Here is a 25,845-nt window from a genome sequence, read left to right on the forward strand (position 1 = left end):
AGAAAAATTTATTTGAAATGCAGAGCAATAGAGGGAGAGAGAGTTAGAGTTATCTTCCATCCGCTGCTTCTATCTCCAAATGGCTGCAACAGCCAGGTCTGAGCCAGGAGCCTGGAAGTCCATCCTGATCTCCTACATGGGTGGTCGGGGTCTAGGTATTTTGCCCACCTGCTACTCCTTCCCAGGCACAGGAGCAGGAAGCTGGATCAGAAATGGAGTAGGGGAGCCAGCGCTGTGGTGCAGCGGGTTAACGCCCTGGCCTGAAGCCCGGCATCCCATATGGGTGCCAGTTCGAGACCCGGGTGCTACACTTCCTATCCAGCTCCCTGCTATGGCCTGGGACAGCAGTAGAAGATGGCCCAAGTCCCTGGGCCCCTGCACCTGCATGGGAGACCTGGAAGAAGCTCCTGGCTTTGGATCGGTGTGGCTCCCGCTGTTAGGGCCAATCGGGGAGTGAACCAGTAGATGGGAGACTCTCTGTCTCTGCCTCTCCTCTCTCTGTGTAACTCTTTCAAATAAAATAAATACTTTTTTTTTTTAAAGAAATGGAGTAGCAGCGACTTAAATTGGCCTCCCAATATGAGATGCTGGGGGTCCCAGGCCAGACGTAACCTGCTGCTCCATAAGGCCGGCCTCAGTATTTAGTGCTGGAGTGAACTGTCTTACCCACAATTCTCAATGGTTTAGGGAAAAAAGACGACGCAAATATGGGAAATTATTTTTTCTTCAAAAAAATTTTTTAATTAACACCTGTACTACTCGTACAATGTTATGGGGTACAGCGCAATATTTCAACACGGTACAAACCAATCAAACGGGGCAAATAGCCTTAACATTTCCTCTTCTTGATGACTGGGGCCGCCCAGCCCCTGTCTCCATTTGCTGAGACCAAGGCGGCGACCATTCTCCTGTCCTCCCGAGTGCTCTGGGGGAAGGTTTCCCTAATGCAAGTCGAGGGGAGCTGCAGGCCAGCCACCTTCCCTCCGGCCCCCCACCCCGTGTCGTCCTGCTCCAGGTCTTCCCAGCGGAAACCGCCTGTGAGGGCAGCGGGGGGTGCAGGGCGGCAGGGAGCCCACCAAGGCTTCCAGTCCTGGGCCGCGGCTTTTGGCTGTGCGCTCCTTTTCTCAAGCACCTTCACCTGGGCCTCAGGTGACTTCCTGCCCCTGAGGGTTGTGGCGAATCTAAGCGAGATCTAGCCTCCTGTCCTGCAGGAACCAACCGGGAGGCTTCAGGCGCTGGGCCCACAGTGAGGCTGGGGAGCCGGGATCTCTCCCCAGGCGGCCCTCGGCCGGCAGGACCGCGGAGGGACCGCCTCCCCTAGCCGGTTACAGCCGTTCCAGAGCCAATCCAGCTAAGGTGTCACAAATAACGTGGGCCTCCCTCGGATTCCTAGTTTGAGGTCCCCTTCGGGAAGCAGCCACACCGCCCACTCATTCATCCGCCGCGGCCCCGCTGTGGGAACCGCACTCTGGCTCTGCGCCCGACCAGGGACACAGGACCGGGCTTTTGCCCTCTAGACCGCTCGCGACAGATGCTCAAGCCAGCGCCAGGGTCAAAGGAGAGGGGCAAAGTCCTCAGGCCACGCGGACCGCCCACAGGCAGGGAGAAGAAAGAGAAACTGTGGCAAAATGCTGACTAAGGCTATGTTTTTGCTTCGCCCCACTCCAAGATGGAATCCGCGGCTTCACGATGCTCTCCCATTCCCCTTCTCATTGGTTATCTGGAAATGGTTCGTCCAATAATGTGGACGCTTATTGGTCAATCTAAGACGGTTGCTAAAGCGATTGGCGCAGTCTCCATTGGAGGGCGTTTCTCAAATTTTTCAAACGCAAACTAGGTTCTAGGAAGAGAAGGAAAAAGGGAGGCGAGGGAAAGCTTAAGGTGGAGGCGGGACCAAGAGGATGGCAGCCCCCGCATTGGTTCACTAGAGGCCGAGGGGAGGCTCTTGAACGCTCCTTTCTCGTGATTAGTCGGATTCAGGGAAAAGTGGGCGGGTATTTAGGAAAAGCGGCAGAAGCGCCTGCTTGCATTGGTCAATGCTGGCGGGAGGTGGAGCGTCGACGGCGGCTGATTGGTGTGGGAGGTGTGGTGGGCGGGGCTCTGGGCCGGAGGTTTTGTTGTGAGGGTCGGTTGTCAAGCAGCCGCCAATCAGAGCAGGGGATGGAAGCAAGTGGGGGTCGCTCCTGGAGCAGCGAGCGTCTCGGCCTCGGGAGCCGCAGTTGCAGGTGGGGTGGGCAGGGGGGCGAGGAGGCGAGGAGGCGAGGGGAGGACGGGTGCTGGCCTGGGCCGCGCCAGGCGGGGCTGGCCGGGCACCGGAGCGAGCTCCGGGCAGGGGGAGGCTAGAGCCCGTGCCCCGGTAGCCGAGACGGGTGGGAGGATCAGGCGGGGCTGAGAGGCCAGCCCCAGCTTCGGGACCAGCGGGGCCGGAGGGGGGAAACCTGGAGGGCCGGAAGCAGAGCTGGGGGCCTGCAGGAGGGTGGGTGATGGATAGGGACGCGAGGCCAGGAGAGTGAATGAATGGGGGCCACCTTAGCACTGGGGAGAGGGGAGGAGGGGGCTCTCGAGGGGGGGGCCAAGTTAGGGAGTTTAGGAGGCGGGATGTTTGGGAATGGAAGCCGTGGACGGCCAGAGAAAGGCAGACCGGGGGGACCCAGGAGACAGGGGGCGCAGGGAAGGGGCTCACGGGAGAGGGAAGAAGGGGGTGCGAGAAGCGGGTGGTGGGAGGCCCCGCGAAGTGGCCTTTTGTAATTGGAGTCATAACCGACTCCCGCCCGGACCGGAGGCCTGGTTCCCTGCTCCGTCCTTGGGGCATCGCGGGGGACAGGAGGGGTTCCCTGCCAGGAGCTGGGGGGTCTGGACCCCAGGGGCCTCTGAGATGCTCCCCGAGAGGACTTGGATGGCTCTCTCTCGGAGGTACCTTTCCGGGTCCCCGAGTCTAGCCTCTGACCCCACCCTCTATCCCTTAGGTCAGCCAGAAGCAGTGACTCTAGAAATCTGTGTGAATTGCAGGCACGTGGTCCTCCCCGCCGACTGCGGCTGCCGCACTCCGGAGGCAGAGCCGCCTCCCCTTTGCCCTGTGTTCTGTCCGAGCCGCCCTGCCCCAGGTGCCCCCGCTGGCGATCCTCAGACCCAATCTGCAGTACGGCCGCTGGCCCTGGGGGGCTCTGGGTGATGCAGGGAGCTGTGGCTCTTCCCAGGGATCTCCTAACAAGCCGCCCCTGTGTCTGTTCCAGGCCGGTGTTGAGCTGAGATGGCTCCAGTCTGACGCCCGGAGCTCCTGGACCGCGGTGGCTGGACACAGGCTGCTGCTGTTGCCTGCGGCGGATGGTTTAAAGGCAGCTCAGGGCCAGGAGAGAAGGCATTCCCCCTGCCTGGATGTGTGGGAACTCCCTGCCAACTTGATTGGTGGATCTGGGGGGGATCCGCCCCCCACCCCAGCAGGAAAGCGCAGTCCGGTATTGTGGGCGGAGCCTCAGGTGCCAGCCCCTGAAGAATGGCCACCCCCGTGGTCACCAAGACAGCCTGGAAGTTGCGTGAGTAGTTTGCAGGTTTCTTTACCACCCCGGTCTGTTCTGGGAGCTGCTGGTTAGGGGTTGGCTTGAGCCTGTAGCTTTGTCTCCTGTTCTTGGCGGGGAGACCAAGATGGCAATCACTTCTTAGCTGGGTGACACTGGACAGGTGATTTGGCCTCTTTGGGGCTGTTTCGCTGTCTGTATCGTGAGATGATCGCACTTGTATTCCATAGTCGCTACAAGATTCAAGTGGGATCGTGGATAGACTACAGCGCTTAGCCCCGGATTTCCGGAGGGCTGACGGGCAGAGCGGGGTGACGACTCCTCACAGGTGTTTTCGGTGTTTTGGATGTCAAACTTGACACGGATGGGAGTGTCTGGGTTTGGGGGTGCAAGGGGTGGCAGAAGGAAGGGGGTTGGGGCAGGCAGAGGGCTACACCGGGGCCTGCAATGCAGTACCCCGCCATTACTCCGCACTGATGCTAAGTAAGCTCTTTGATTTCAAGACCACTTTATACTTTAAAAAAATTATTGAGGACCCTGAGTGCTCTTGTGGATGGGAGTATGTCTGTCTGTCAGTACTTAGCACGTTAGAAATGAATACTGAGACGTATTAAAACTCAAGAATACCTATAGTCACTACATGCCACTGATGGTGCCTCCCGTGACCTGTATCTTCCAGAAAACCCCAGCATATGCTGTGAGCAAACGAGACTGCAAAAGGCAGCTACGGTTTTAGTCGTGTTAGGAATGTAGTTTTGCCCTCTTGTCTCGCTGTAAGGACCTTGAGGGCCCCAGACCGTGTTTTGAGAATGCTCTGTGCGTCGGCCTTTTGAGCCGTCCCCCAGCTGTAACTACTAGTCGGCCCGGCCCAGGTGTGACGCGCTGCACCTGGTCACCTGCTGCACGCTGTCCCTGGGCTGTTGAGGGGAGCTGGGGCGAGGCTCACCCACTTTTAAACCTTGAGACCCTGGGCGAAGCTCTTTGCTGGACCTCAGTTTCTCTAATTGTTCTCCAAAGCCTTCTGGTTTGGGGAGAACCCGATTATGGTTCCCCAAGAAGGCTATACTTTGGACAGAGCAGCGTCGTATCCACCCTTTCAATTTTAGCCGGGCTTTCCTGAGCATGGATCGGTGCCGGGGAGCGCGAGGGGGACAGAATGGACAAGGACGCTGTATCGCGGGGGCCCAGAGCCTGCACCGCATCCGCCCACTGCTCCTTCTCTGAGTCCGAGCTGTGCTGCGGGATGGGATAGGTGGGCAGGCAGCGCTGCAGGCTGCCCCCAGGCCAGCAGCCCCGTGGATTGGAAGGACTGAAAGGGGCAGCTGCAGCGGGAACGAGGTGCCACTTGAGGGCGGCCCCCGCTCTTCTGAGACTGAGGCTTTGTCCTCACGGCAAGGACAAGCCGTCTTGTGTTGGAGCAGGAGGGACGTGAGGCGGCACGTTGGGCACCTGCGGGCAGTTTCCTGGGCATAGTGCTTTTCGAGATTACGATCCACCCACATGTCCCGAGGCCACAGTGGCCTGTGGCTCACGGTGGCTCTGGGGCCCAGTGAGGATCGAAAGCCACTCGGCCAGCCTGGGGTCGTCCTCCCTGGTTCATTGTGTCTTCCATACCGGATGCAAGTCCTCAGTGCCTGGGACCAGAACGCCCCGTGTCCCTGGTGTTGGCCCAGATGTGGGCCTGTGCTGGGTCCCGGGGAGGGCTTGGGCCACAGTACGGAGCGGCAGCTGTGAGCTGGCCCGCCTGCCACACTCGAGGGTGCTCGTGTGCATGCAGGTGCGGTGCCCAGGCCGGGCCGTCGGCAGCTGCTGTCCTTCAAGCCAGGCTTCACGGTGTGCCCTGTGCCGCCTCTGCTGGGGCCCCCATACCCCTGCCTCTCGCCATGGGCTCCAAAGAGCTCCTAGCAGGCTGCTTAGAGGGGAACAGTCTGGACCCTTCTAGAAGGACCCAGCCTCTCACCCCTTGTCATTCCCAAAGTCTGTGGTCTGCAGCTCGATGCACTGGCCCCTGAGCCCTCTGCCCGATCTCCCTGCAGCGTGAAGCCAGGGACTTCCTTCCGTTCCCTGCAGCCTCCGAGTGCTAGGCCTAGCCAGATCGCCAGGACACGCCTAGTTAGGAGTTAGTGGCTGTCTCCTGGGCAGTGCAGTGCCGCCCAAGCCCGGGCAGAACTCGGAGGCCTCACCGCCTGCAGGGGGTGCCTTCTGGAAGAGGGGCAGAGCGCTCAGGGAGAAGGTACTCTGCCTGCTTTCAGGGTGCAACGGAAGGTCTTGAGCGGACAGGTGTCTGGGGCCAGAGCCCCCCAAGTGTGTGTCCCCCCAGGATCCAGAGGCCAGAGGCTCTGAGGGAGAGGCGAGGGCCAGAGAGGGCCCCAGCTCCCTTGGATCCAAGCGATGGGCCCCCAGCACCCGGCTTGTGTTCGGACTGCAGGGAGCACCTGTCCTCACTGGGGCTGGGTGTTGCCTCTGAGGGCGCTGCCCTGGCCAGGCCCCAAGGTGGGTGTCTGTGAGGCTGAGCCTGGGGCCTGCTGCCCGGCCTTCTCATAGCTCCTCGCGAGCCGCTGGCCTGGGCCTATGGCCCCCGGGGTGGGAGTCCAGAGCTGGCACTCAGAAAAGGCCCTTTGTGGGAGAGCCGCGAGCCGCATTCCTGCGAGGCGTCTCGGCTGCCCTGGGCGCTGGCGTATCAGGTCTGCCCTGGCCTTGGTGGGCTGTGCTGTCCTCCTGCAGGCTCCCAGGGGGAATCCCCCAGGGGCTGGCCTGGAGTCTGCACCGCTTGGTCCCTTGCCTTTGTCCCCTACCCTTCAGAGCACTGACAAGGTACCCTGAGGTTCATGTCTGCGGCCCCCGCTGCTGCCTCGCAGGCCAGGCCAGGGGCCCTCGGCTGCCCACAGGCCTTATCTCCCGCTCAGCGTGGTCAGCCCTCACCCCGCCCAGCCTGCTCGCTCTGCTGCCTCCATCCCCCACCTCCTGAAGCCCACACGTGTGGCCACAGGTCTTAGCCAGCCTGCAGCCTCAGGGTACGTGCTACAGCCCCTCACATGGTCTCCAGGAATCTAAGCAACCCCATGGGATAGGCACCACTGCCACCCATCTTCACCAGACGAGGGACCCCGCCTCAGAGAGGACAGGTGATTTGTCAAAGGCCACAGAGCATCAGCAGGGCCCAGGCCAAAGCTGACCGGTGATTCTGCTCGGAGAACTGAAGTCCCATGCGAGCTCACCTAGGCATAGCCTGTCCCAAGGTGACTTGAATTATTTGCTGACGATTTATTTATTTGAAAGGCAGAGTTATAGAGAGACAGATTCTCCATCTACTGGTTCACTCCCTAAGTGGCTACAACAGCTGAGGCTGGGCCAGGCTGAAGCCAGAAGCCCAGAATACCATCCGGGTTTCCCATGTGGGTGGTGGCGACCCACTTGGGCCATCTGCTGCTGCTTTCCCAGGCCATCAGCAGGGAGCTGGATTGGAAATGGGGCCACTGAGGCATGAACCAGGGCCCACGTGGGATGCTGGCATCACAGCTGGCAGTTTAACCTGCTGTGTTAGAATATTTTTTAAGTTTAAGAATATTTTTTAAGTTTTTTTATTTATTTGAGAGGTAGAGTTATAGAGGGAGAGACAGAGAAAAAGGTCTTCTATCCGCTGGTTTACTCCCCAGATGGATGCAGTGGCCAGAACTGGGCCAATCCAAAGCTGGGAGCCAGGAGCTTCTTCCAGGTCTCCCACACCAGTCAGGAGCCCAAGGACTTGCACAGTCTTCCACTGCTTTCCCAGGCCATAGCAGAGAGCTGGATCGGAAGGGGAGCAGCTGGGACATAAACCGGTGACCCTGTGGGATGCTGCACCACAGGCAGAGGCTTAGCCCACTACGCCACAGTGTGGGCCACCCTTGAATTGTTCTTAATTGTTCTCCAAAGCGAGCATGGGTGTCCAAGTGGGCATGGGTCCATTTTTTTTTTTTTATTTTAACAGTTATCTCTGTTTTGTGTTGTGGTAAAATATCAAGAGCCGATGAGACTTGTAATTTCATGGATATTATTGCTTAGGATCAAGTGATCCAAAACTAGCAAGTTGATTTTGAAGTTCATTGGTATTACCAGCTGATGTGCAGAGAAAGGTGAAAACTCAAAAGGAGTGGCCAAAGTTGGGAGCAGTCGCGTGTGCCTGGGCCCACGCCCGGCCAGGCTGCCGGTCCCCACGCGGGGCCTCCCCCCGCCACGCGGCCCCTCGTGTGCTTGACCGCCTTCCCTCCCCCTTGCCTTGCAGAGGAGATCGTCGCCCACGCCAGCAATGTGTCCTCGCTGGTGCTGGGCAAGGCCTCCGGGCGGCTGCTGGCGACGGGCGGGGATGACTGCCGCGTCAACCTGTGGTCCATCAACAAACCCAACTGCATCATGGTGAGCGGGGCCCGGGCGGGGAGCAGGCGCGCTGCGGGCTCCGGAGGCGCAGCCCGGGCCGTGGCGTCCACAGCGCGTCCACGGTGCTCCGTCAGTGCTCCCCTGGCTGGCAGGACAGAGGCCGGCCCTCGGGAGTGGGGGCGCCCCTGGCTGTGGGAGAGAACTCCAAGGGGCCCCTCACAGGAAGGGCGAAGAAACCCCAGGCCTGCGGTTGAACTGAAAGGCTTGAAGCCCTCCCCGGCCCACCTGCCCGCTGTCATTCACACGGGGCGCCAGTTGCCTCAGGCCTCAGAGTGTCTGGGGGACCTGGCTGGAGTTGCTGTCCTTTAACAGCGTTTAGGTACATGACTGTGTTGAGTGCTGGAGACTGTTTGCCCAAACAGGCAAGCATGCAGGTGGAAAACAGACAAGGGACGACATCCGAGTCCAGTTCTCTTCTGTGGCAAGCACTGTAGTTGGTATTTTGGTCTGTGTCCTTGCAGGTGCTTGAGATAGTTGTATGTGCACGCACATGTGTGTGTGTGCGCGCCTGTGCTCATACATGCATGTAGATGCACATGTGTGTAAACACACATGTATGCATAGGAACATATTCCGAGGACACTATCTTATTTATTCTAGTATAGCCTGTTCTCTTAGGATAACAATGTTGCAGGATTTTCTTACGTCAACGAGTGCTGTTACAAGGTGAATATTAAAGGCTTCATGGTATCCCACGGTGGGGTAGGCTGTGATTAGCTTAGCCACGCCCTGCCATGAGCAAGGAGGGTGTCTCCAGTTTTTTTAAAGCTCGCTGGCAAACATTGACCTGCCCTTGGAGCACATCTGGGATGGTTGCATCAAATCCAAGGGTGTGCACGTTTTAAAAACCTTCCAAAGCCTTTAGCCAAACTGCCCTCCAGAAATCAGTTCACCTGCTCACCGGCGGCAGCGCGGGAAGCGGCCCTTTCCCTTCGCATCCCAGCCAGCGCAGTGAACGAGCCTTCTCTGACCCTTGGCCAGATCAAGGAGAAGGGAAAGGACGCTGGGCGGTGATCTTTGTTAGCAGAAACTTCGTCACTGCCGTGTTTCCGTGTGACCCGGGGGACCGACTGGGATCTGCCTGAACCAGAACTGGAGTGCTGCGGTTCAGCAAGAATAGAACTGAAATGTTTTGTTTTCTTTAAAAAAAAGAATAGGGTTACAAACCCCCTTCTCCCGGCCCAACTCCCCCCGACCAGATACACAAGTTAATAGAGAATCAGCAAAGACTGACCCCGAATCGGCATGAAATGACCCTGTGCCCTGGCCCCCCAGAGAAGTGGTTACCGGTGCAAAGGGTCCCACCTTGGACCTCTCGTTGGACACCAGGTGCAGCCTCAGGCAGACCCCAGCTCGCTGTAGACCAGCCGCCCGGCCTGGGTGGCTCAGCCGGGCAGGTGCTCTCTGGCCGTGGGGCTTCTGCCCCTGCTGCTCCCTCTGCAGGCAGCGCACTTTGCTGCTCCTGCTGCTGTTTCTCTTGGTTGCTGGGTCTCTACATTGTTATTTACTTGCATTTGATTTGAAAAAGAGATCTTCCATTCGCTGGCTTACTCTCCAAATGCCCATAACGGTCAGGGGTGGGCCAGGCACAAGCCTGGGAGCCCAGAACTTAGTCCGGGTCTCTGATGTGGGTGGCAGGGGCCCACGTTCTTGAGCCATCCCCTGCGGCCTCCCAGGGTGCTGCTGGCTTTGTTTATTTCTGAGGCTGGGACACAGGAGTTCAGCCTGTGAAATATGCAGGATAAATGGAGAAAGGTCTCCCTCCCTCCCTCCTCGGGTCCCCGCATCTCTTTCTGGAGGTGCCCATGGATCACAATCCCTCTGTGTCCTTCCAGAATTATTTTAGGTGCACGCGAGCAGGTGTGGCCGGCTCTCTTCACTGTTTTACAAAGTGTATCACGCTGGACCCATCGTCCTCGTTTTTCACCAGGAGGCCCTGAAGCTCCGACTCCTCATTTGAAGGGTCGGCTCACTCACTCACGTGGGGGACTGCAGCTAAACACGGCTTAGCCTGCCAGTCCCTGGGGTGGGCGTTTCTTTTTTTAAAGGTGTATTTTATAATTTATTTGAAAGAGAGATCTTCCATTTTCTGGTTTACTCCCCACATGGGCCGGGCCAGGCTGAAGCCAAGAGCCTGGGCTGCCATCCTGGTCTCCCATGTGGGTGGCAGGGCCCCAGCACTCAGGCCATCTGACAGGAGCATTAGCAGGAAGTTGGGTCAGAAGCAGAGCAGCCAGGACTCAAACCTGCACTCCAACATGGGATGCTTAACGCTCTGCCGCAACCCCGGGCCCTGCGGGGTGGGCGTGTCTGTCCCGGCTGCCATCTCGCCAGGCAGGTGCGCAGTGGAGGCCGGCCTTGGGTGTGTGTGAGCACGGCACCTTCCCAGTGCTGGCGTCGCTGGTTTGAAGAGAATGTGCATTTCCCACGCGGGTAGCTGTTGCCCTCGGCGGCATTCAGGCCCACCCGAGCCCCCACAGTGATGGACGTGCCGCTGGAAGCTCTGGCCTCGGCGCTGTGGTGCTGATGAGCGTCAGCCCCTCCCCGGCCCTCCAGCCCTCTGTGGGAACGTTATAGTAAATGCTGATGGCAGCGCTGCTGTGCTGGGGGAGGGGGGAGGCATGGAGGTGGCATGTCCGACACCGTGCACCTCAGAAATCTGGAGGAGCCGCCACCCCAGCTTCCTGTGCTCAGAGCTGGGTGAGAATCCCGTCCTCCCAGTCCCCATGCAGCTCCCTGTGGCTGCTGGCCTGCGAGGGTGTGAGGGGTGTGCTGAGTCAGGCCTCCATCCTGCCCTGGCTCCCGTCATTGAGGGCCCAGCTTGGGCTGGGCAGAAGCAGGAGCTGAGAGCGGGGTGTGGGGTGGGGCTCTGTGGCCTCAGCACTAAAGAGACTGCTGTTTGTTATCTGGGCCAGCTGCTCCCCTTCGGGGGACCCGGGGCCTTGTCTGCCAGTGACGGCCACCTCGGAATGCAGCTGGTGGTGGGAGGATTGGGCTTCAGCCCCAGAAGCTGAGGCCGGGAGCTGTGGCTACTCAGGGGTGGCCCGCGGAGGCCACGTGTGGCCCCAGGATAGCCTCTCTTGTGGGCCACTCTCGCTGCAGCCTTTTCCAGAGACCCCAAGTTCGGGGCTGCGGTGTGTGGGTGGGGTGGGCATCCTGAAGCTGCCACTCTCTTCCACAGAGCCTGACGGGCCACACATCCCCCGTGGAGAGTGTCCGCCTCAACACCCCCGAGGAGCTCATCGTGGCCGGCTCCCAGTCGGGCTCCATCCGCGTCTGGGACCTGGAAGCTGCCAAAAGTAGGCCTTGAAGCTTGCCTTTCGCACACCTGCACCTGTTCCTTTTGGGCTTGTGGTTGGGCCGATTCCTCCAAGAAGCCTGCCCTGACTGGGTCAGCTGTTTTACTCCTGTGGCAGTGACCAGATGGAGTGGCACCCACCCCGCCCCACCAGCCTGGCAGGGACGGCCACTGTTGCTCCCTGAGCGACTGGCACCCAGGAGGTGCCCAGGAAATGTCTGAATGAGCAGCCTTGAATCTGGCTGTGTGTGCCCGTGGTGGGGGGGGTGCGTGTGTGTGTGTGCATGTGCGTATTCAGAACCCAGGACCTGTAGGACACGTGGATGCATGAGCTGTGAGGAGCAGGCTGAGAACTGGGGAGCCATGCCCAGCCTGGGGCAGTCCCTACTGTGGGCACACGGGCCTGGGCAAGGGGGCAGACGGATCTTGGGTTTGCTTGTGCTTGTGCCTTGTTGGTTCACCGTGAGGGAGGTCGTGGTTAGTGTAGAAAGTCGAGCCCTGGCAGGTGCAGGTGGTCGCTGTGGAAGACGAGCCCTGTGCCCCGGCCCTCCCCGTCCAGAAGCCCCGGCTCTGGTTGCCTTGTTTGTTGCACTGATCCCCGCTGTTTTCAGAAGCGTGATTACGCTGCGACCTCTGCCTTGTCTGTTTTAAGATCTTAGCTACTGCCTTCCTCGTGTGGAGCCCCTGACTGCTTGCCTGCGTCTCCGTTGCTCTTCACCAGTTCACGCCCATTCTCTGCCAGGAGAGAGCTTTCTCCTGTTGGCCGCAAGCCCGTGCCGCAACCCAGGCATCTCGGCTCAGAGCCTCTGGCCCCCAGGTCCCGGTGGCCTGCAGCCCGGCTGCCCCCGGCCCTCCCTGTCTCATCCCCACGGAGTGCTCCCTGTCTCTGCCTCAGCGGGCCCTGCGCTGTCGTCTTGCTCAGAGCCGTTCTTCCAGAGCTTTCTGCGGAAGGCTGCCTGGGCCTGGTGTCAGAGGCTGCCGGGTGCGGGCGACTTGGTTGTACCCCAGGCTTTTTCCACAGTTCCAGTGTAGGGCTCTGGGGCGCAGATGGTTCTCCCCTGGGACTTTGAAAGGGCAGCTCCCCGGCCTTCTGGGTGCTGGGGCTGCTGTTGGGAGGCCGGCGCTGTCCTGCCCGGTCCTTCCCCAAGGATCTCCTTCTCTTCCGTGTCTGTGTCTCTTGCACCTGCCCTCCCTCCCACAAGCTTGGAGGATCTGTGGCCCGCAGAGATGAGCCTTGTGGTGGGTCTATTTTCATCCCCGTGCTAGGTGCCCTCTGGGTTCTCTCAGTCTGAAACCAGGGCCCTTGGTTCTGGGCCACGTGGGGCATGTCACTGTCTCCAGTGTTGCTGTGGGTTGTCGGGCGCAGCGTTGCCAGCACCATGCGTGTTTTGGAAGAAGCTGGAGATTGGGCCCTGTGCGCGAGTGTGCCTGTTTTCAGTCCTGCTCGCTGCCTTTCCGTGGCCTCTGGTCCAGCCCTGCTGGCCTGCAGGGAGGAGGCCGTCTGCGTGCCCGACACTCGCAGGGGAAACAGCTGCCTGGCTTTCTGCCAAGGCCGATTTTTCCAGAAGAGTGCCCCTCTGCTGGTTGAGGCTCCAGGGTTCTTCTGGGCCTCCCTGGGCTCCCCGTGTCTGCGGCAGGACTGCTGGGGTGGCAGTGCCCAGTGGTGAGGGGCGCTGTGCTTTCTGTGTCAGCCCCGGGCCTGGGCAGGATGCCTGCCTCCCCGGGGACGGTCTCTCTGGGAGCTGCAGAGTCCCAGCACACGGCCCTGCTGTGTCCAGGACAGCAGCCCCGGGGTGGCCCTCTGGGAAGGGGTGCAGCTCAGGAAGACAGGTCAGCCCCCTGGAAGCACCAGCCTGCACCTGAATCGCAGTGGACAGTGGTCGGCCACCTGCAGGAGAGAGAGAGGAGCCACAGGCACTGTGCCCCTGCCCAGGCTTTACTGGCCACGAAGGTTTTACCCACGGAGGAATTCATTTTATTTTATTTTTTTTAAGATTTTATTTATTTTGTTTGAGAGTTAGAGTTACAGACAGAGAGAGAGAGACAGAGAGAAAGGGTTTCCGTCCGTTGGTTCACTCCCCAAATGGCTGCAACGGCCAGAGCTGCTTCCATCCGAAGCCAGGAGCCAGGAGCTTGGAGCTTCTTCCTGGTCTCCCACATGGGTGCAGGGGCCCAAGGACCTGGGCCATCTTCTACTGCTTTCCCAGGCCACAGCAGAGAGCCGAACTGGAAGAGGGGCAGCCAGGACTAGAACCGGCGCCCATATGGGATGCCATGCCACAGGCGGAGGATTAACCTACAGCGCCATGGCGCTGGCCCCATCCACGGAGGAATTCTTCCTGTTGACCAGGGAGTGCAGACTGCAGAGCCCTGGGTTCCTGGGCGCTGGCTCTGGGCCTGGCTCCCAGAAAAACACGTGGCCTAGATACCCCCTCACTCCTGAACCAGAGCCAGGTGGCCAGGGCCCCCGCATCTGACAGGAGAGTGAACCAAGGCCCAGGGAAGGCGCCAAGCTTGGCGAAGGCTCCCGTTGTGTGTCAGGCCTTCCATCCCAGTGCCCTCGGCTCTCCCGATCGCTGCCTCGTTAGGGGTTCTCCGTGGAGGAGAGGCTGGTCTTCAGCTGGAAGAGCTAAGCCCTCAGACCACCCCCGCACACCCTGACCAGAGTGTGGGTGGCAGCGACAGAGAGGCCTGCCGAGGCCCCAGATTTAGAAGGCGCCCAGCTGTCACAGTTACTCTGAAAGGTTGCTCGGCCTGGCACAGAGACGGGGGCCGAGCAGCTGCTCAGCCTGGTGGGCCTGGCAGTCCCTCGGCCCCTGCGGCCGAGACTGGACATCAGCAGGCCTCTGACTCCCGCACAGAAGTCACGCCTGAAGAATGTGGTCCTGCCTGCTTTCCCCCACGCAGCCACAGGCGGGCGGCCCACGCTGGGGTGGGGCGGGCGTGGCCTGCAGCAGGCGCTGGTCTGTGGGCTGGGCAGCATAGGCCTGCAAGGCGGTGCTGAGCCCCTGCAGCACGTGCTAGCCACAAAAGCAAGGAGGGCCCCAGCTCTGGTTGGCGCCGCTGAGTGAGGCACCTACCTGACGGGGGGGCGGGGGGCAGGGCAGGTGCTGTGTCGGGCTCCTGGGAGGATGTGAGGGGGCCTGGTCCCCAGGGTGCTGACAAGGACAGCAGCTCCTCCTGCCCATGTGAGTGAGGGCTCTGCCGTCTGTGGTTCAGCCTCCGGCAGGCTGCCTCACCCTCAGAGCCTCGGAGCCTGGACGAGCCGTGGCTGGCTGCATGGGAGTCACTCGGAAGTGCTCAGGCGACGTCCTGGGCACTCCGTGGGTCATCACTGAGGCCAGTGGGGAGCCACAGGAGGAAAGGAGGTCTGTAGGGGCCGGCGCTGTGGCACGGTGGGCTAAGCCTCTGCCTGCAGTGCCGGCATCCACATGGATGCCGGTTCGAGAGGTTTGGCTTCAGGGACAGCCGGGGTGGGGGTGGCGGTGGGGGGCGGAGGCAGGCCTCCCGCAGGAGGAAAGTGGAACAGCAACAATTACAGGTGGCATTTATTGAGCTGACATGTCAGGCAGGCCTGGGCTAAGCACTTTACATTTTTTTTTTAATTGGAAGAGTTACACAGGGAGAGAAGAAGAGGCAGAGAGGGAGGGAGGGGTCTTCCATCTGCTGGTTCACTCCCCACTTGGCCACAATGGCTGGAGCTTTGCCGATGCAAAGCCAGGAGCTTCTTCCGGGTCTCCCACGTGGGAGCAGGGGCCCAAGGACCTGGGCCATCTTCTACTGCTTTCCCAGGCCATAGCAGAGAGCTGGATCGGAAATGTAGTAGCCGGGACTCGAACTGGCATCCATATGGGATGCCGGCACTGCGGGCGGCAGCTTTACCCTCTACGCCACAGCACTGGCCCCTACATTCATTTTCCTGATTGTTTCTAGAATCTAACAGGAAGCTCAAGAGGGTCAGTGACTGCCTGGGGTCACCCCGCAAGTGAGGAACAGTCAGGTCCCATCCAGTCTGTCTGGTGGCGGGGCTGTGGGCTGGTGTTGCGGGGTGGAGATTGTAGGGTTCACTTAACGCACCCAGAGCTTACACCTCTGCCCTCCTGTCCCTGAAGCCTCGTGTCTGGAGTCCTTGCCTCCTTTAATGAAGGGCTGGCTGCCTCCCGAGGCACCCTGTTACTCCGACTTCCGGCTGGCTGGGCTCCCACACCCCAGGCTGCAGCTTCCAGGGGCCCCTCAGTTGCATTCCAGCAGTGGAATTGTCAGTCTTTCAAAAAGCGAGACACATGAGACGCAGTAGAGTACACAGCACCCCGAGACATAGCGAAGTGTGCGTCCGGGCGGGGCCAGCCCTGGCTGCAGAGCATAGAGACTGGTTCCCTGGGGCTGTAGAGGAGGTCGGTCCCCAGCCCTGAGCAGTCGCTGGCCCTTGCTGCGCCTTCCTGTTCCCTCCCTGTGCTCTCTCGGTTCTCATAGCTGCCCAGCTGGTCCCCAAGGCCACCCTTGGGGTCCCTCAGACTGGGTCACCCCAGAAGACCAGTGTGAGCACCCAGACATTCCCCTGCCTGCTTTCCTTGGGGCTTTGCCCACAAGTCACGTGGGTCCAGCATTGCATCCCTTGTTTTCCATCCACGGCTAAGCAGCAAAATGCCACCTCTTCCAGAAAGCCTTCCTGGACTTCTCTTTTCAACTAAGCAGCTTCTCCCCCAGCTTGAGCCTCTCCTAATCTCTGTCCTTGTGCTGTCAGGCGGGGCCAGATGCCCTGCAGTCTACAAGCTCCATGTTCCCAGGGCCTGAGCTGTACCCAGGGCTGCTCGGCTCTGCTCCCTCTGGGGCTTTGCTACAGAGAGAACGCACTGGGGTGACCCCAAAGGCACAGGCTGTGGGGAGCTTTGAGGTTCGTTTTCGGGGGAGTAGAGTGATGGCCACAATGGCTGCTGTCACCCAAGAGGAAAATTGAGAGGGTGCTGTGATTCTGTTTGACTTCCCCCCCTCCCCCCCCCCTTTTTTTTTTTTTAAGTTTTATTTGAATGGCAGAGAGCGAGCGAGCCTCCATCCCCTGGTTCACTGCCTCAATCCAGGTCTCCCACGTAGTGGCAGGGTACCAAGTCCTTGGGCCATCATCCGCTGTCTTCTCAGGCGCATTCGCAGGGAGCTGGGGCAGCAGCAGAGGCGGCGCTGGACCCCAGGCCCTCTGCTAAGAGACGCAGGCATCCCAAGGAGCGGCTTCAGCACCGCGCCACGACGCCCTCCCCTCCCCTCCCTCCAAGACCCACCTTCTGTTCTGTGCGGTTCATACAAAGCCCACGCAGCCCCGGCGGCCCTCCTCCGCCTGGCATCTCACGCCGCTGCCCGCTTTCTTCCTTGCTAGTTCTGCGCACGCTCATGGGGCACAAAGCCAACATCTGCAGCCTGGATTTCCACCCCTATGGCGAGTTTGTGGCCTCGGGCTCCCAGGACACAAACATCAAGGTGAGGCCCCGCCCTGTCCTCGCGCCTCCCGAGGGACAGGCCTGCCCCCCCCCCCCATGCTGCCTGCTGGGTGGCGGGGGAGAGGGGAGGGTGCCTGTGCCGGGGGCTTCTTCCCTCTCTGCGGCAGGGTCCACGGCCCCCAGGGGAGGGGAACCGCAGGCTTCTGCCCAGAACACCCAGCTTCCACGAGTGGATTCCAGACCTCTGTCTGGGGCGGGGGTCCCGACCTGGAGGAGCCCAGAGCCCTCTGTGCTCGGGGCTGCTCACCGGCCCCTGGCCCAGGCTCCAGCTCTGTGGCCCGACTTCTCCTGACTGTCTGTCTGCCTGTCTCCCCCACAGCTGTGGGACATCAGGAGGAAAGGCTGCGTCTTCCGATACCGGGTAAGGACAGCGCCCCCTGTCGCTCATTCCTTGGGTGCCTCGCAGACCCTGGCAGAGGTGGGGGGCTGCTGACCAACTCTGGTGTGCTGTGGCAGGGCGGGGTGGTCCAGCTGGACCCCTGGCTTCCGTGACCCCACCACCACCACCAAGTGGTGCTTATCTTCCTGGGCTCCATGCCTGGGTAAGGCAGGCACCAGGGTCCTGTCCACGGGAGCACACGAGTGCTCTGATTTCCTGGGGCGTCCTCCTGGCCTGGGAGTCTGCATTCACACGTGGAGACGTGTCCCTCTGCGACACCTCCCAGTTGTGGCCCATTGTCCCCTCTGCCTGTCCGCCGGGGCAGGGACAGGACAGGGAGGTGGGAGAGGCTGCGGGCCCGGCCGTGAGCGTGGCCTCCACAGGGCCTCTGTTTCTCCACAGGGCCACAGCCAGGCCGTGCGGTGTCTGCGGTTCAGCCCCGACGGGAAGTGGTTGGCGTCGGCTGCAGATGACCACACAGTGAAGGTAGCTCCTGGCCCGACCTGGGCGCGGGGCCCCGGGGGCTGGGTCTTCCCGCTGCAGCCTCCTGAGTATATTCACACCCCACACCCCTTGGCACATCCCAAGCTTGTCCCCAGTGCTCGGGCTGCATCGTAGGGAAAGCGGGCCACGGAGGTGCCCAGCCCGCCCCTGACCTCCCCGCCTCTGCCCCAGCTCTGGGACCTGACTGCCGGCAAGATGATGTCCGAGTTCCCGGGCCACACGGGGCCCGTGAACGTGGTGGAGTTCCACCCCAACGAGTACCTCCTGGCCTCCGGCAGCTCTGACAGGTGAGGAGGAGCGCGCGCTTCTCCCACGCCCGCTGCCCCTCTGGCCTGGGTGTCCTGTGAGACCAATGAGCTCGTGGGGACCGCACTGGCTCCCAGCCGAGCCGGGATTGGGCCCCGGCCCTCATGTCCTAGTGGGGACTCAGTGCCGCAAGGCCTGTGGCTTTTGGGGCCAGCCCTGGGGACAGTGCTTACTAGGCTCCGCCCTCTGCCTGTGCTGGGCCAGCCCCTGCCCCTGCCGCTGCTCTTGATGGCCCTGCTGGGGAGGCTTCCAGACAGTCGTCAGAGGGCCTGGCCAGGCCGCGGGCCTGTGTGGAGGATGACACAGTGTGGCTGCCTTTGCAGGACAATCCGGTTCTGGGATCTGGAGAAATTCCAGGTGGTGAGCTGCATCGAAGGGGAACCAGGGCCCGTGAGGTACGCGTGCAGGCAGCTGGGCCGGGGGACGCGGGGCGCGGGTACAGGTGGGCCTTTCCCACCTCTGCTTCTGCTCCCTCCCTCACCTGGGCTCCCCAGGTTTCTGGGGGTGGGGCCCGGGCCGGGTGCCCTCAGCCCCACCGCCGCCTCTCGCCTGGCCCAGGAGCGTCCTCTTCAACCCCGACGGCTGCTGCCTGTACAGTGGCTGCCAGGACTCACTGCGCGTCTACGGCTGGGAGCCCGAGCGCTGCTTCGACGTGGTCCTCGTCAACTGGGGCAAGGTGGCCGACCTGGCCATCTGCAACGACCAGCTGGTGAGCGCCACGTGCCCAGCGCCCACCCCCACCCCCACCCCCACCCTGGACCCCGCCCGCTCCTGCCCTGCCTCTCTGGGCCCCTGGCCCCAGCCCCAGCCCTGCCGCTTCCTGCAGATAGGCGTGGCCTTCGCCCAGAGCAACGTCTCCTCTTACGTGGTGGACCTGACGCGGGTCACCAGGACAGGCACGGTGGCCCAGGACCCCGTGCAGGACAGCCGGCCCCTGGCGCAGCAGCCCCCCAACCCCAGCGCCCCGCTCCGGCGCATCTATGAGCGGCCCAGCACGACCTGCAGCAAGCCTCAGAGGTGCAGGGGCGTGAAGGGCACGGGGTGGCGGAGGCCGGGGTGCGCAGGGCATCCTGGGAAAGGCTGCTCACTTGGGCCCCGGCTTCCCTGTGGCCTGGCCCTGTGCTCCCAGGGTGAAGCAGAACTCGGAGAGCGAGCGCCGCAGCCCGAGCAGCGAGGAGGACCGGGACGAGCGCGAGTCCCGCGCGGAGATCCAGAACGCCGAGGACTACAACGAGATCTTCCAGCCCAAGAACAGCATCAGTGAGGCCCGGCCCCCCGCCTGTTCCCTGGGGGCCCACACCTGTCCTGGTCCCACGGGCGGAACAAAGCAGAGGGAAGGGAAGGCCCATGGTGGGCAAGTGGGCTGGGAGGGGGCTGGGCGAGGGTCCCAGACAGGAGCCCTGGGCAGGCCAGGGCCAGTCCTCAGCCCCGCCCCCTCCCCACCCCCCACCTTTGCAGGCCGGACACCGCCCCGAAGAAGCGAGCCCTTCCCAGCACCCCCAGAGGATGGTGAGTAGGGGGCTGCACCTGGCCTGCCGGGAGCCCCTCTCTCCCTGGGTCTTTCCCTCCACCTTTCTAAACACACCTACTGTGTGCCCACCTGTGCACGGCTGTGGTGACCAAGCGTGAGCACTACAGGGCGGGTGCTCCCGCTGGGGGCGCACACCCAGCTGTGTGGTGAGCAGGTGGGAGCCAGCCAGCCAGATGGGCAGGAGGCTCTGGGGGAGGCCCGAGGGCCTGGTGAGAGAGGGAGGCCAGAGCGGGAGCTGGGTGAGTCCCTGCTGGAGGCAGGCCCAGAAGGAAGACGTCACCTGCCCTATGCTGGAGGGGGCAGGGCGTCCGCCCTCCGCCTGGCTCCCTGGGGGACCGTCTCCTCCTCCTCCCTCAAAGCTGGTTTCCTCCGAGCCTCTCCCTCCCCACTGCCTTCTCACCATCACACACGCACAGCGCATCCCCTGTGCCACACACCCTGGGGCTCCTGGGTTCCAGCAGTAAGCCCCCAAGCAGAGGGAAGGACAGGCCCCGCCCCGGCCTCGCTGGCTCCCCGGGGCCCTGTCCCCCACCCGCCGGCCCGCATCCTGGCCTGCCCCAGCAAGCCTTTCCTCTGGCCTGCAGACACGCCCGCGGCGAAGGAGGCAGCGAGGCCCAGCCCTGCCATGGACGTGCAGCTCCCCACGCCAAATGTACGTCCAAATCGAGCGTGCAGCGTGCGGCTCCGGGGCAGGGCTCCCTCGCACGGCTGAGGGTGCCCCATGCTGGGAGGCAGAAGGGGCCCTCTGCTGGCCCCCTGCTGAGCTTTCCCCTCTTTCAGCTCGAGGCCCCGCCCCGGCCCCCCGTCATCACCTCCACATCTGCACCCAAGGGTGAGCCCGCCATCATCCCTGCCACCCGGAATGAGCCCATTGGGCTCAAGGCCTCCGACTTCCTGCCTGTGAGTGGGGTGGGGCAGGGCGGATGCCCCCCGGGTGCAGGAGGAGCCCTGCCGCCATCCTCTGGGGCTGTCCCACACAGGCCGTGAAGATCCCCCAGCAGGCGGAGCTGGTGGACGAGGATGCCATGTCACAGATCCGCAAGGGGCACGACACCATGTGCGTGGTGCTCACCAGCCGCCACAAGAACCTGGACACCGTGCGTGCCGTGTGGACCACGGGCGACATCAAGGCTAGTGTCCCTCCCTGCTCGGGGGCCTTGGGGCTGATCTGAGTGGGGACAGAGCGGGGCTGGGCAGGCAGAGCCGTGGTGGGCTGGGCCCCCTCCCCGTCACCCCAAGCCGCATCGCCTTCCACGCCTGGCCTGAGCTCGTCGTGGTGGGGCAGCCCCGCCCACCCTGACCCAGCTCTGTCTGTGCAGACCTCAGTGGACTCGGCGGTGGCCATCAATGACCTCTCGGTGGTGGTGGACCTGCTGAACATCGTCAACCAGAAAGCGTAAGTGGCCACAGCGGGCGGGCGGGCCGAGGGGCAGGGGTGTGGCCGGGCTGACGGGGCCTGTCCCCCGCCTCTCCCCAGCTCCCTGTGGAAGCTGGACCTGTGCACCACCGTCCTGCCGCAGATCGAGAAGCTTCTGCAGAGCAAGTATGAGAGGTGCGTGCGGGGAAGGCACGCCTGGTGGCAGGAGGGGTGGTCACGGGCCCGTCCGCGACCGCACTCTCCGCTTGTGGGTGACGCCCCCCTCCGTCTGCCCTGAAGCTACGTCCAGACGGGCTGCACCTCCCTGAAGCTGATCCTGCAGCGGTTTCTGCCCCTCATCACAGACATCCTGGCAGCGCCGCCCTCCGTGGGCGTGGACATCAGCCGGGAGGAGAGGTGAGGGGCGGGGCGAGGGCGCCGGTGTGGGGGGTGGCCTGGTGCACGGCCTGGGTGGAGCCCTCGCTAGGACACGCGTGTCCTCAGGGCTGCCCTGTCATCTGCAGGCTGCACAAGTGCCGGCTCTGCTACAAGCAGCTCAAGGGCATCAGCGGCCTCGTCAAGAGCAAGTCGGGCCTGAGCGGCCGCCACGGCAGTGCCTTCCGCGAGCTGCACCTGCTCATGGCCAGTCTAGACTGAGGTGCCCCCAGGGGGCCGGCGCCTGCTCCCCACGTCTTCACCAGCCTGCAAGCCCCTGCCTGGCCCCTGCCGCCACCCCGAGCTGTCCTGGAGGAGGCGACGCTGGGCCCTTGGCACCTCCAGAGCCTCGAACTCAACTCCAGCAATGGCTGCCCAGCTCTGCCTGCTTAGGCAGCGAACTGAGCCCCAGGGCTGCTACTGTAATTTATAAGGTGAATTTTATTAAATTTGTAACTCTTGCCTGCTCTCCTCGTGGGGAGGGGCACTGTCTGGCCCCCAGGCTCTCCCAGGACTGCCAGCCCTGGTGCTGCAGGCTGTCTGACCAGCAGGGGACAGCAGCAAAGGGCTAAATCAGGTCCACCCCGCCACGGCTGCGCACCAGGTGAGGGGGTGCCCACGGCCAGCGCCGTCGCCCCATCCGCTGAGGGCGGCTCTGTACTGCCCTTCCCCTTCCCCGCTGCACAAGTTCCCAGGGCTGGGACTCAGCACAGGCTGGTGCAGGGGGAGTGGGGGAGAGCGGAGCCCCAGCCGCACCCTGCAGTTTCCCACCTATTGCGTGGAGGAGACACCCGTGGGATGGCTGCAGCAGCCAGGGGCGGGGCTGGCCCCTGTGAACCCTGGGCAGAGGGGGTGAGCAGGCCACACCCCCTGCGGCTGGACCGAGGGCTGGCCAGCCCAGCTCTTTCAGACCACACTCGTGTAAAAAAAGGCTTTTATTTTAAGAAGTAAAAATGGCTACGCTTCCAAAAGTTCTTAAATAGGACTTCAGAGGGGGAGAGGTGGGGACGCTGGAGTGCCTGCTGCCAGGCGCCGGGGGGAGCAGCTGAGGCCCCGCGCCCCGGGAATGCTATGTACACGTGGCCGGAGCCCCTCGGTGCCTTCCGGGAGACCCCGCGGGCCTGGGGGCAGCTGGCCAGCCCACCCTTGCAGCTCACGCCGTCCGCGCCACTGGTGAGCCCGAGCCGCTGCTTCTTGCTCTGCGAGGGGCCGGGACGTCCCTGTCTCCTGCGAGCCGGCGAGCACGGCCGGCTGTCCATCCATCACACAGGCAAGGGCCTCGACTTCCCTGCGGGAGGGGAGGCGGGGAGGTCAGCTGCAGGCCAGCTGCAGGCAGGGGTGCCCACTGCGGTGCTGCGAGAGCAGGAGGGAGCCCGCAGAAGCACACAGACAGCAGGCAGCGGGGACAGAGCCAGCCCCGCCACCCAGGCAGGCGGGCGAGCAGCGCTGGGCCACTGGCCCCACACTCACCTGGAGACTCTGCAGCCCAGCCTTCAGGCTGAAATCAAAGCGACAGGCGTCTCACTGGGGGCGTGCCTCAGGCCAGGCCCCCACGGGGTCCTGCCAACCCTAGCCCTTTGCCGGCCCTCCAGTGGGCACTGGCACCTGTGCTGGGGCTCACCTCTCTAGGACACAGGTGGGCTCCGCCCTCTCTGTGCCCAGGGTAGGGGTCCCTGGCCTGCTCCCCGAGCCCGGCCAGCCCCAGTTAGGCAGCAGGAGGGCTGGGCTGCTCCTCACACCGGCCCCTCCCTCCTTTCGTAAAGTGGACCCAGCGCTGTGTGCCCGACGCTGCAGGGCAGGGGACAGGGTGACAGAGGTTCAGAGACTAGAAAAGCCCACCCAGGTAGGGCACCTGGGGGCTGTGATGATGGAGGGGGTAGGGTTGGGGGCTTACCCGAGGGCTGCAGCTTCCTTCGGATGGAGCCCGCACGGCTCGTGGTCCCTGAGCCGGGGGCTGAGTGGGCACGTGCTGAGGGCTGCGGTGCCTGGCAAGCTGGCTCCCACTGTGAATGGAGGAGGACAATGGCTGGGCCTCCCTCCCCAAACCTCAGTTTCCTCATCTGTAGAATGGGTGTATTAACTCTTATGCTCCCTGAGACGGGCTCTCGTTAAGTGAGACGCTGGTACTCCGTGTGCCAGGCCTGCAGGCCTCCCTGACCATGACAGATCTGGACTAAAGAGCTGCGGCATCTGGGTTCGTTCTAGCTCCACCCCCTTCACCCACAGGCCCAGTCGGTCCCCTAAGCCCCTTCCTGCTGCTCACGCCCCTCCTGCCCCGGGCCAGCCCGAGATGGGCCTGGGGTGGTTCCCTTACCTCCAGATGCTCCTGGCTGGACCAGGACCCCAGCTCTGTGCGCCGAGCCCCAGGGCCCAGCTCCACAGAGCGTACCCGCTCGGCAAACTTGAGCGAGTAGAGCGTCTCGCTGGTGTTTTTCTCCACAGGGGACACCTGGGGAACAGAGTGGTCAGCCCACCCCCAGGCCAGCCAGCCACCCCCGTAGCACCAGAGGGACAGTGATTCCGAGGAGGGGAGGGAGGAGGGTGTGCGAGGCACACACATCACTGACTCAGGAGCGTGGTGCTCCGGGGCGGGGGCACGGGGGGCACGGAACGCGTCTTGGTGCCAGCCCATGACGGGTGCCCACCTGCACCACCATGAGGGTCTTGCTGTCGCCGCTGAGCGAGTCCTGCAGCAGGTAGGTGAGCTTGGAGTTGCGGAAGGGCACATGGCCCTGGCGCGAGCGCAGGGCGGCGATGACGTCCCCCAGCGCCGACAGCGACTTGTTGATGTGCTGCGCCTCCCGCAGGCGGCTGCCCTCGGCTCCCGACTTGCCCACGCGCTCTGAGCCAGCCAGGTCCACCAGGTTCAGCTTCCCTGCAGGGAGGGTGCCAGCCAGGTCAGGGCTGCCTGCCGCGGGGGGCCTCCGCCCAGGCTGCCCAGGGTCTGGCGCTCACCCGTGGTGCGCAGGCCCGTGCTGCAGTCCGTGCCCCGCACCGTCACGATGAGCAGGGCGTGCGAGCGGGAGCTGTGCTCATTCAGGTTGGTGAACTCCGTCGTGCGGTTGGTGTGGCCGAACTCGAACACCTGGGGCACAGGGTTCAGAACAGGTCTTCGGAATCGCCCTGGCCCCAACGCCCCTCGCAGACATCTCCCAGCTGAGGGACATCGGTCCCTCAATGCCCACAACAGCCAGGGCAGGGCCAGGCCAAAGCCAGGAGCCTGGAACTCAACCCAGGTCTCCCAGGGGCACACTAAGGACCCAAGTACTTGAGCCATCGCCTGTTGCTCTCAGGAGCCACATTAACAGGGAAGTGGAGGGGAAGCAGAGCAATCGGGCCTGGAAACTGCTATGGCACGTGGACATCACTGCCGCAGACGCCCGCCCTTCCACACCGGAGAGGAGCAAACAGGCTCAGAGCGGACAGGGGCAGGCCCGAGTCACACAGGGCAGGGCAGAAGCTGCCGTGGAACCTGGCTTCGTCCTGGTCCACAGCAGCTCTGCGTGGGCCCAGGGTCTCCCCAGCATTTCCCCCAGAGCCCCCCAGCCACACACCTTGTTGATGTCGTCCACACTCTGCACCCGGAACTCGGTCAGTCCTGGCACATACAGCTGCCCACTGCCATCTGGGCACAGCCGGATCTCCAGCTTCTCCTGAGGCTCCTTCCCCAGCAGGTCCCTGGAGGGGCGGGGCCGGGGGAGGGCGGTTACTCCTTCCTCCCAGGTGAGGCCTCTCCTAGCTCCCCACCTAGGTCCCTGCTCCTCCAGCTGCTCCCTTGCACTCTGCTGTTCCCCAAGAGTCCTGTAGATGGCGCCATTCCTGCCTCCACAGTGAGCAGCTCTGTGGGCAGAGCCTCAGCTGCTGTCTGCTGTGCACCACTGCCCCTGCAGCCCACAAGGAGAGCCCCCCTCCACAGTCCCTCTTGTCCAGTCCCCAGCGGTGCCCACAGCCGCCTGTGGGGCTGGCGCCTGCACCTGAGGACCTCGTTGTAGATCTCGGCGGCGCTGACGGTGATGTTGTACTCCCAGTCGGACGCCTTCTCCTGCACCTCGGAGAAGAGCAGCTGCAGTGCCCGCTGGTTGATGCCAGGGTTCTCGGGGGTTCCCTAAAGAAGGAAAGGGCCCCGTGAGCCAGGCCTCTCGGGGGGGGGGGAGGGGCTGTGCCATGCTCACGTGGCATCTGCTGCCCCCAAGCCCCTCGGCCACCACTCCAGGGGAGCCTCCCTACCCAGAGCACCTCCCTGCCTGCTGGTCATGTCCCCCAAACGCCCCCTCCACTGGCGGCAGCAACTGCTGCCTAGGCCCCAGTTTAAAGTGGCCTGGGGTCTCGGGGCCTCTGCTCCTGAGGCAAAACACACGCTGTGCAGAACCCCGGTGTCCGTGAGGGGTGCCCCGCAGGCAGCACCTACCTCCATGGTGTACGTCTTGCCAGCGCCCGTCTGGCCATAGGCGAAGATGCAGACATTGAAGCCGTCGATGCAGGAGGTGACCAGGGCCTGCACCTCCTGGAACACCTGGGAGAGGAGTGTGACGGACTGTGGGGCCCCGCCAGCTCCAAGCCCACTCGCCCCCAGCAACACCACGGCCTGTGGCCCTGCTGACGCTCCCTGCTCTCC

General features: G+C 62.8%; 2 protein-coding genes across 10 annotated transcripts in view; one reads left to right on the forward strand and one right to left on the reverse strand.

Moving 5' to 3' along the window:
• Positions 1-2,076: 2,076 nt before the first annotated feature.
• Positions 2,077-21,691, forward strand: KATNB1 (katanin regulatory subunit B1). The gene is made up of 20 exons (XM_002711544.6): positions 2,077-2,225; positions 3,234-3,533; positions 7,780-7,910; positions 11,113-11,230; positions 16,598-16,698; positions 17,038-17,079; positions 17,500-17,583; positions 17,773-17,888; positions 18,231-18,302; positions 18,466-18,616; positions 18,734-18,924; positions 19,037-19,167; positions 19,366-19,416; positions 20,023-20,090; positions 20,219-20,338; positions 20,419-20,568; positions 20,758-20,834; positions 20,916-20,990; positions 21,096-21,212; positions 21,320-21,691. The coding sequence occupies exons 2-20, from the start codon at positions 3,494-3,496 to the stop codon at positions 21,450-21,452; spliced, it is 1,968 nt and encodes a 655-aa protein (XP_002711590.1). The 5' UTR covers positions 2,077-2,225; positions 3,234-3,493; the 3' UTR covers positions 21,453-21,691.
• A 456-nt stretch (positions 21,692-22,147) lies between these two features.
• KIFC3 (kinesin family member C3) overlaps positions 22,148-25,845 on the reverse strand; it is a 35,503-nt gene continuing 31,805 nt past the window's right edge. For 7 of the 9 annotated variants that reach the window (XM_070061965.2, XM_070061960.2, XM_070061961.2 and 4 more), the window contains 8 exons: positions 25,639-25,743; positions 25,205-25,335; positions 24,785-24,908; positions 24,186-24,315; positions 23,876-24,105; positions 23,545-23,679; positions 23,125-23,233; positions 22,148-22,518 (listed from right to left, as the gene is read on the reverse strand). In XM_070061965.2, coding sequence (XP_069918066.1) covers positions 22,493-22,518; positions 23,125-23,233; positions 23,545-23,679; positions 23,876-24,105; positions 24,186-24,315; positions 24,785-24,908; positions 25,205-25,335; positions 25,639-25,743 — 990 coding nt within the window. In that variant the 3' untranslated portion in view covers positions 22,148-22,492. Of the gene's footprint in view, positions 22,519-22,700; positions 22,729-23,124; positions 23,234-23,544; positions 23,680-23,875; positions 24,106-24,185; positions 24,316-24,784; positions 24,909-25,204; positions 25,336-25,638; positions 25,744-25,845 lie in introns of all 9 variants that reach the window. The other 2 variants (XM_070061963.2, XM_089319376.1) reach the window with 1 other exon arrangement.

The sequence above is a fragment of the Oryctolagus cuniculus genome, chromosome 18 (genome assembly GCF_051225735.1).
Source record: "Oryctolagus cuniculus isolate XC-2025 breed Fujian yellow rabbit chromosome 18, ASM5122573v1, whole genome shotgun sequence".
NCBI lineage: Eukaryota > Metazoa > Chordata > Mammalia > Lagomorpha > Leporidae > Oryctolagus > Oryctolagus cuniculus.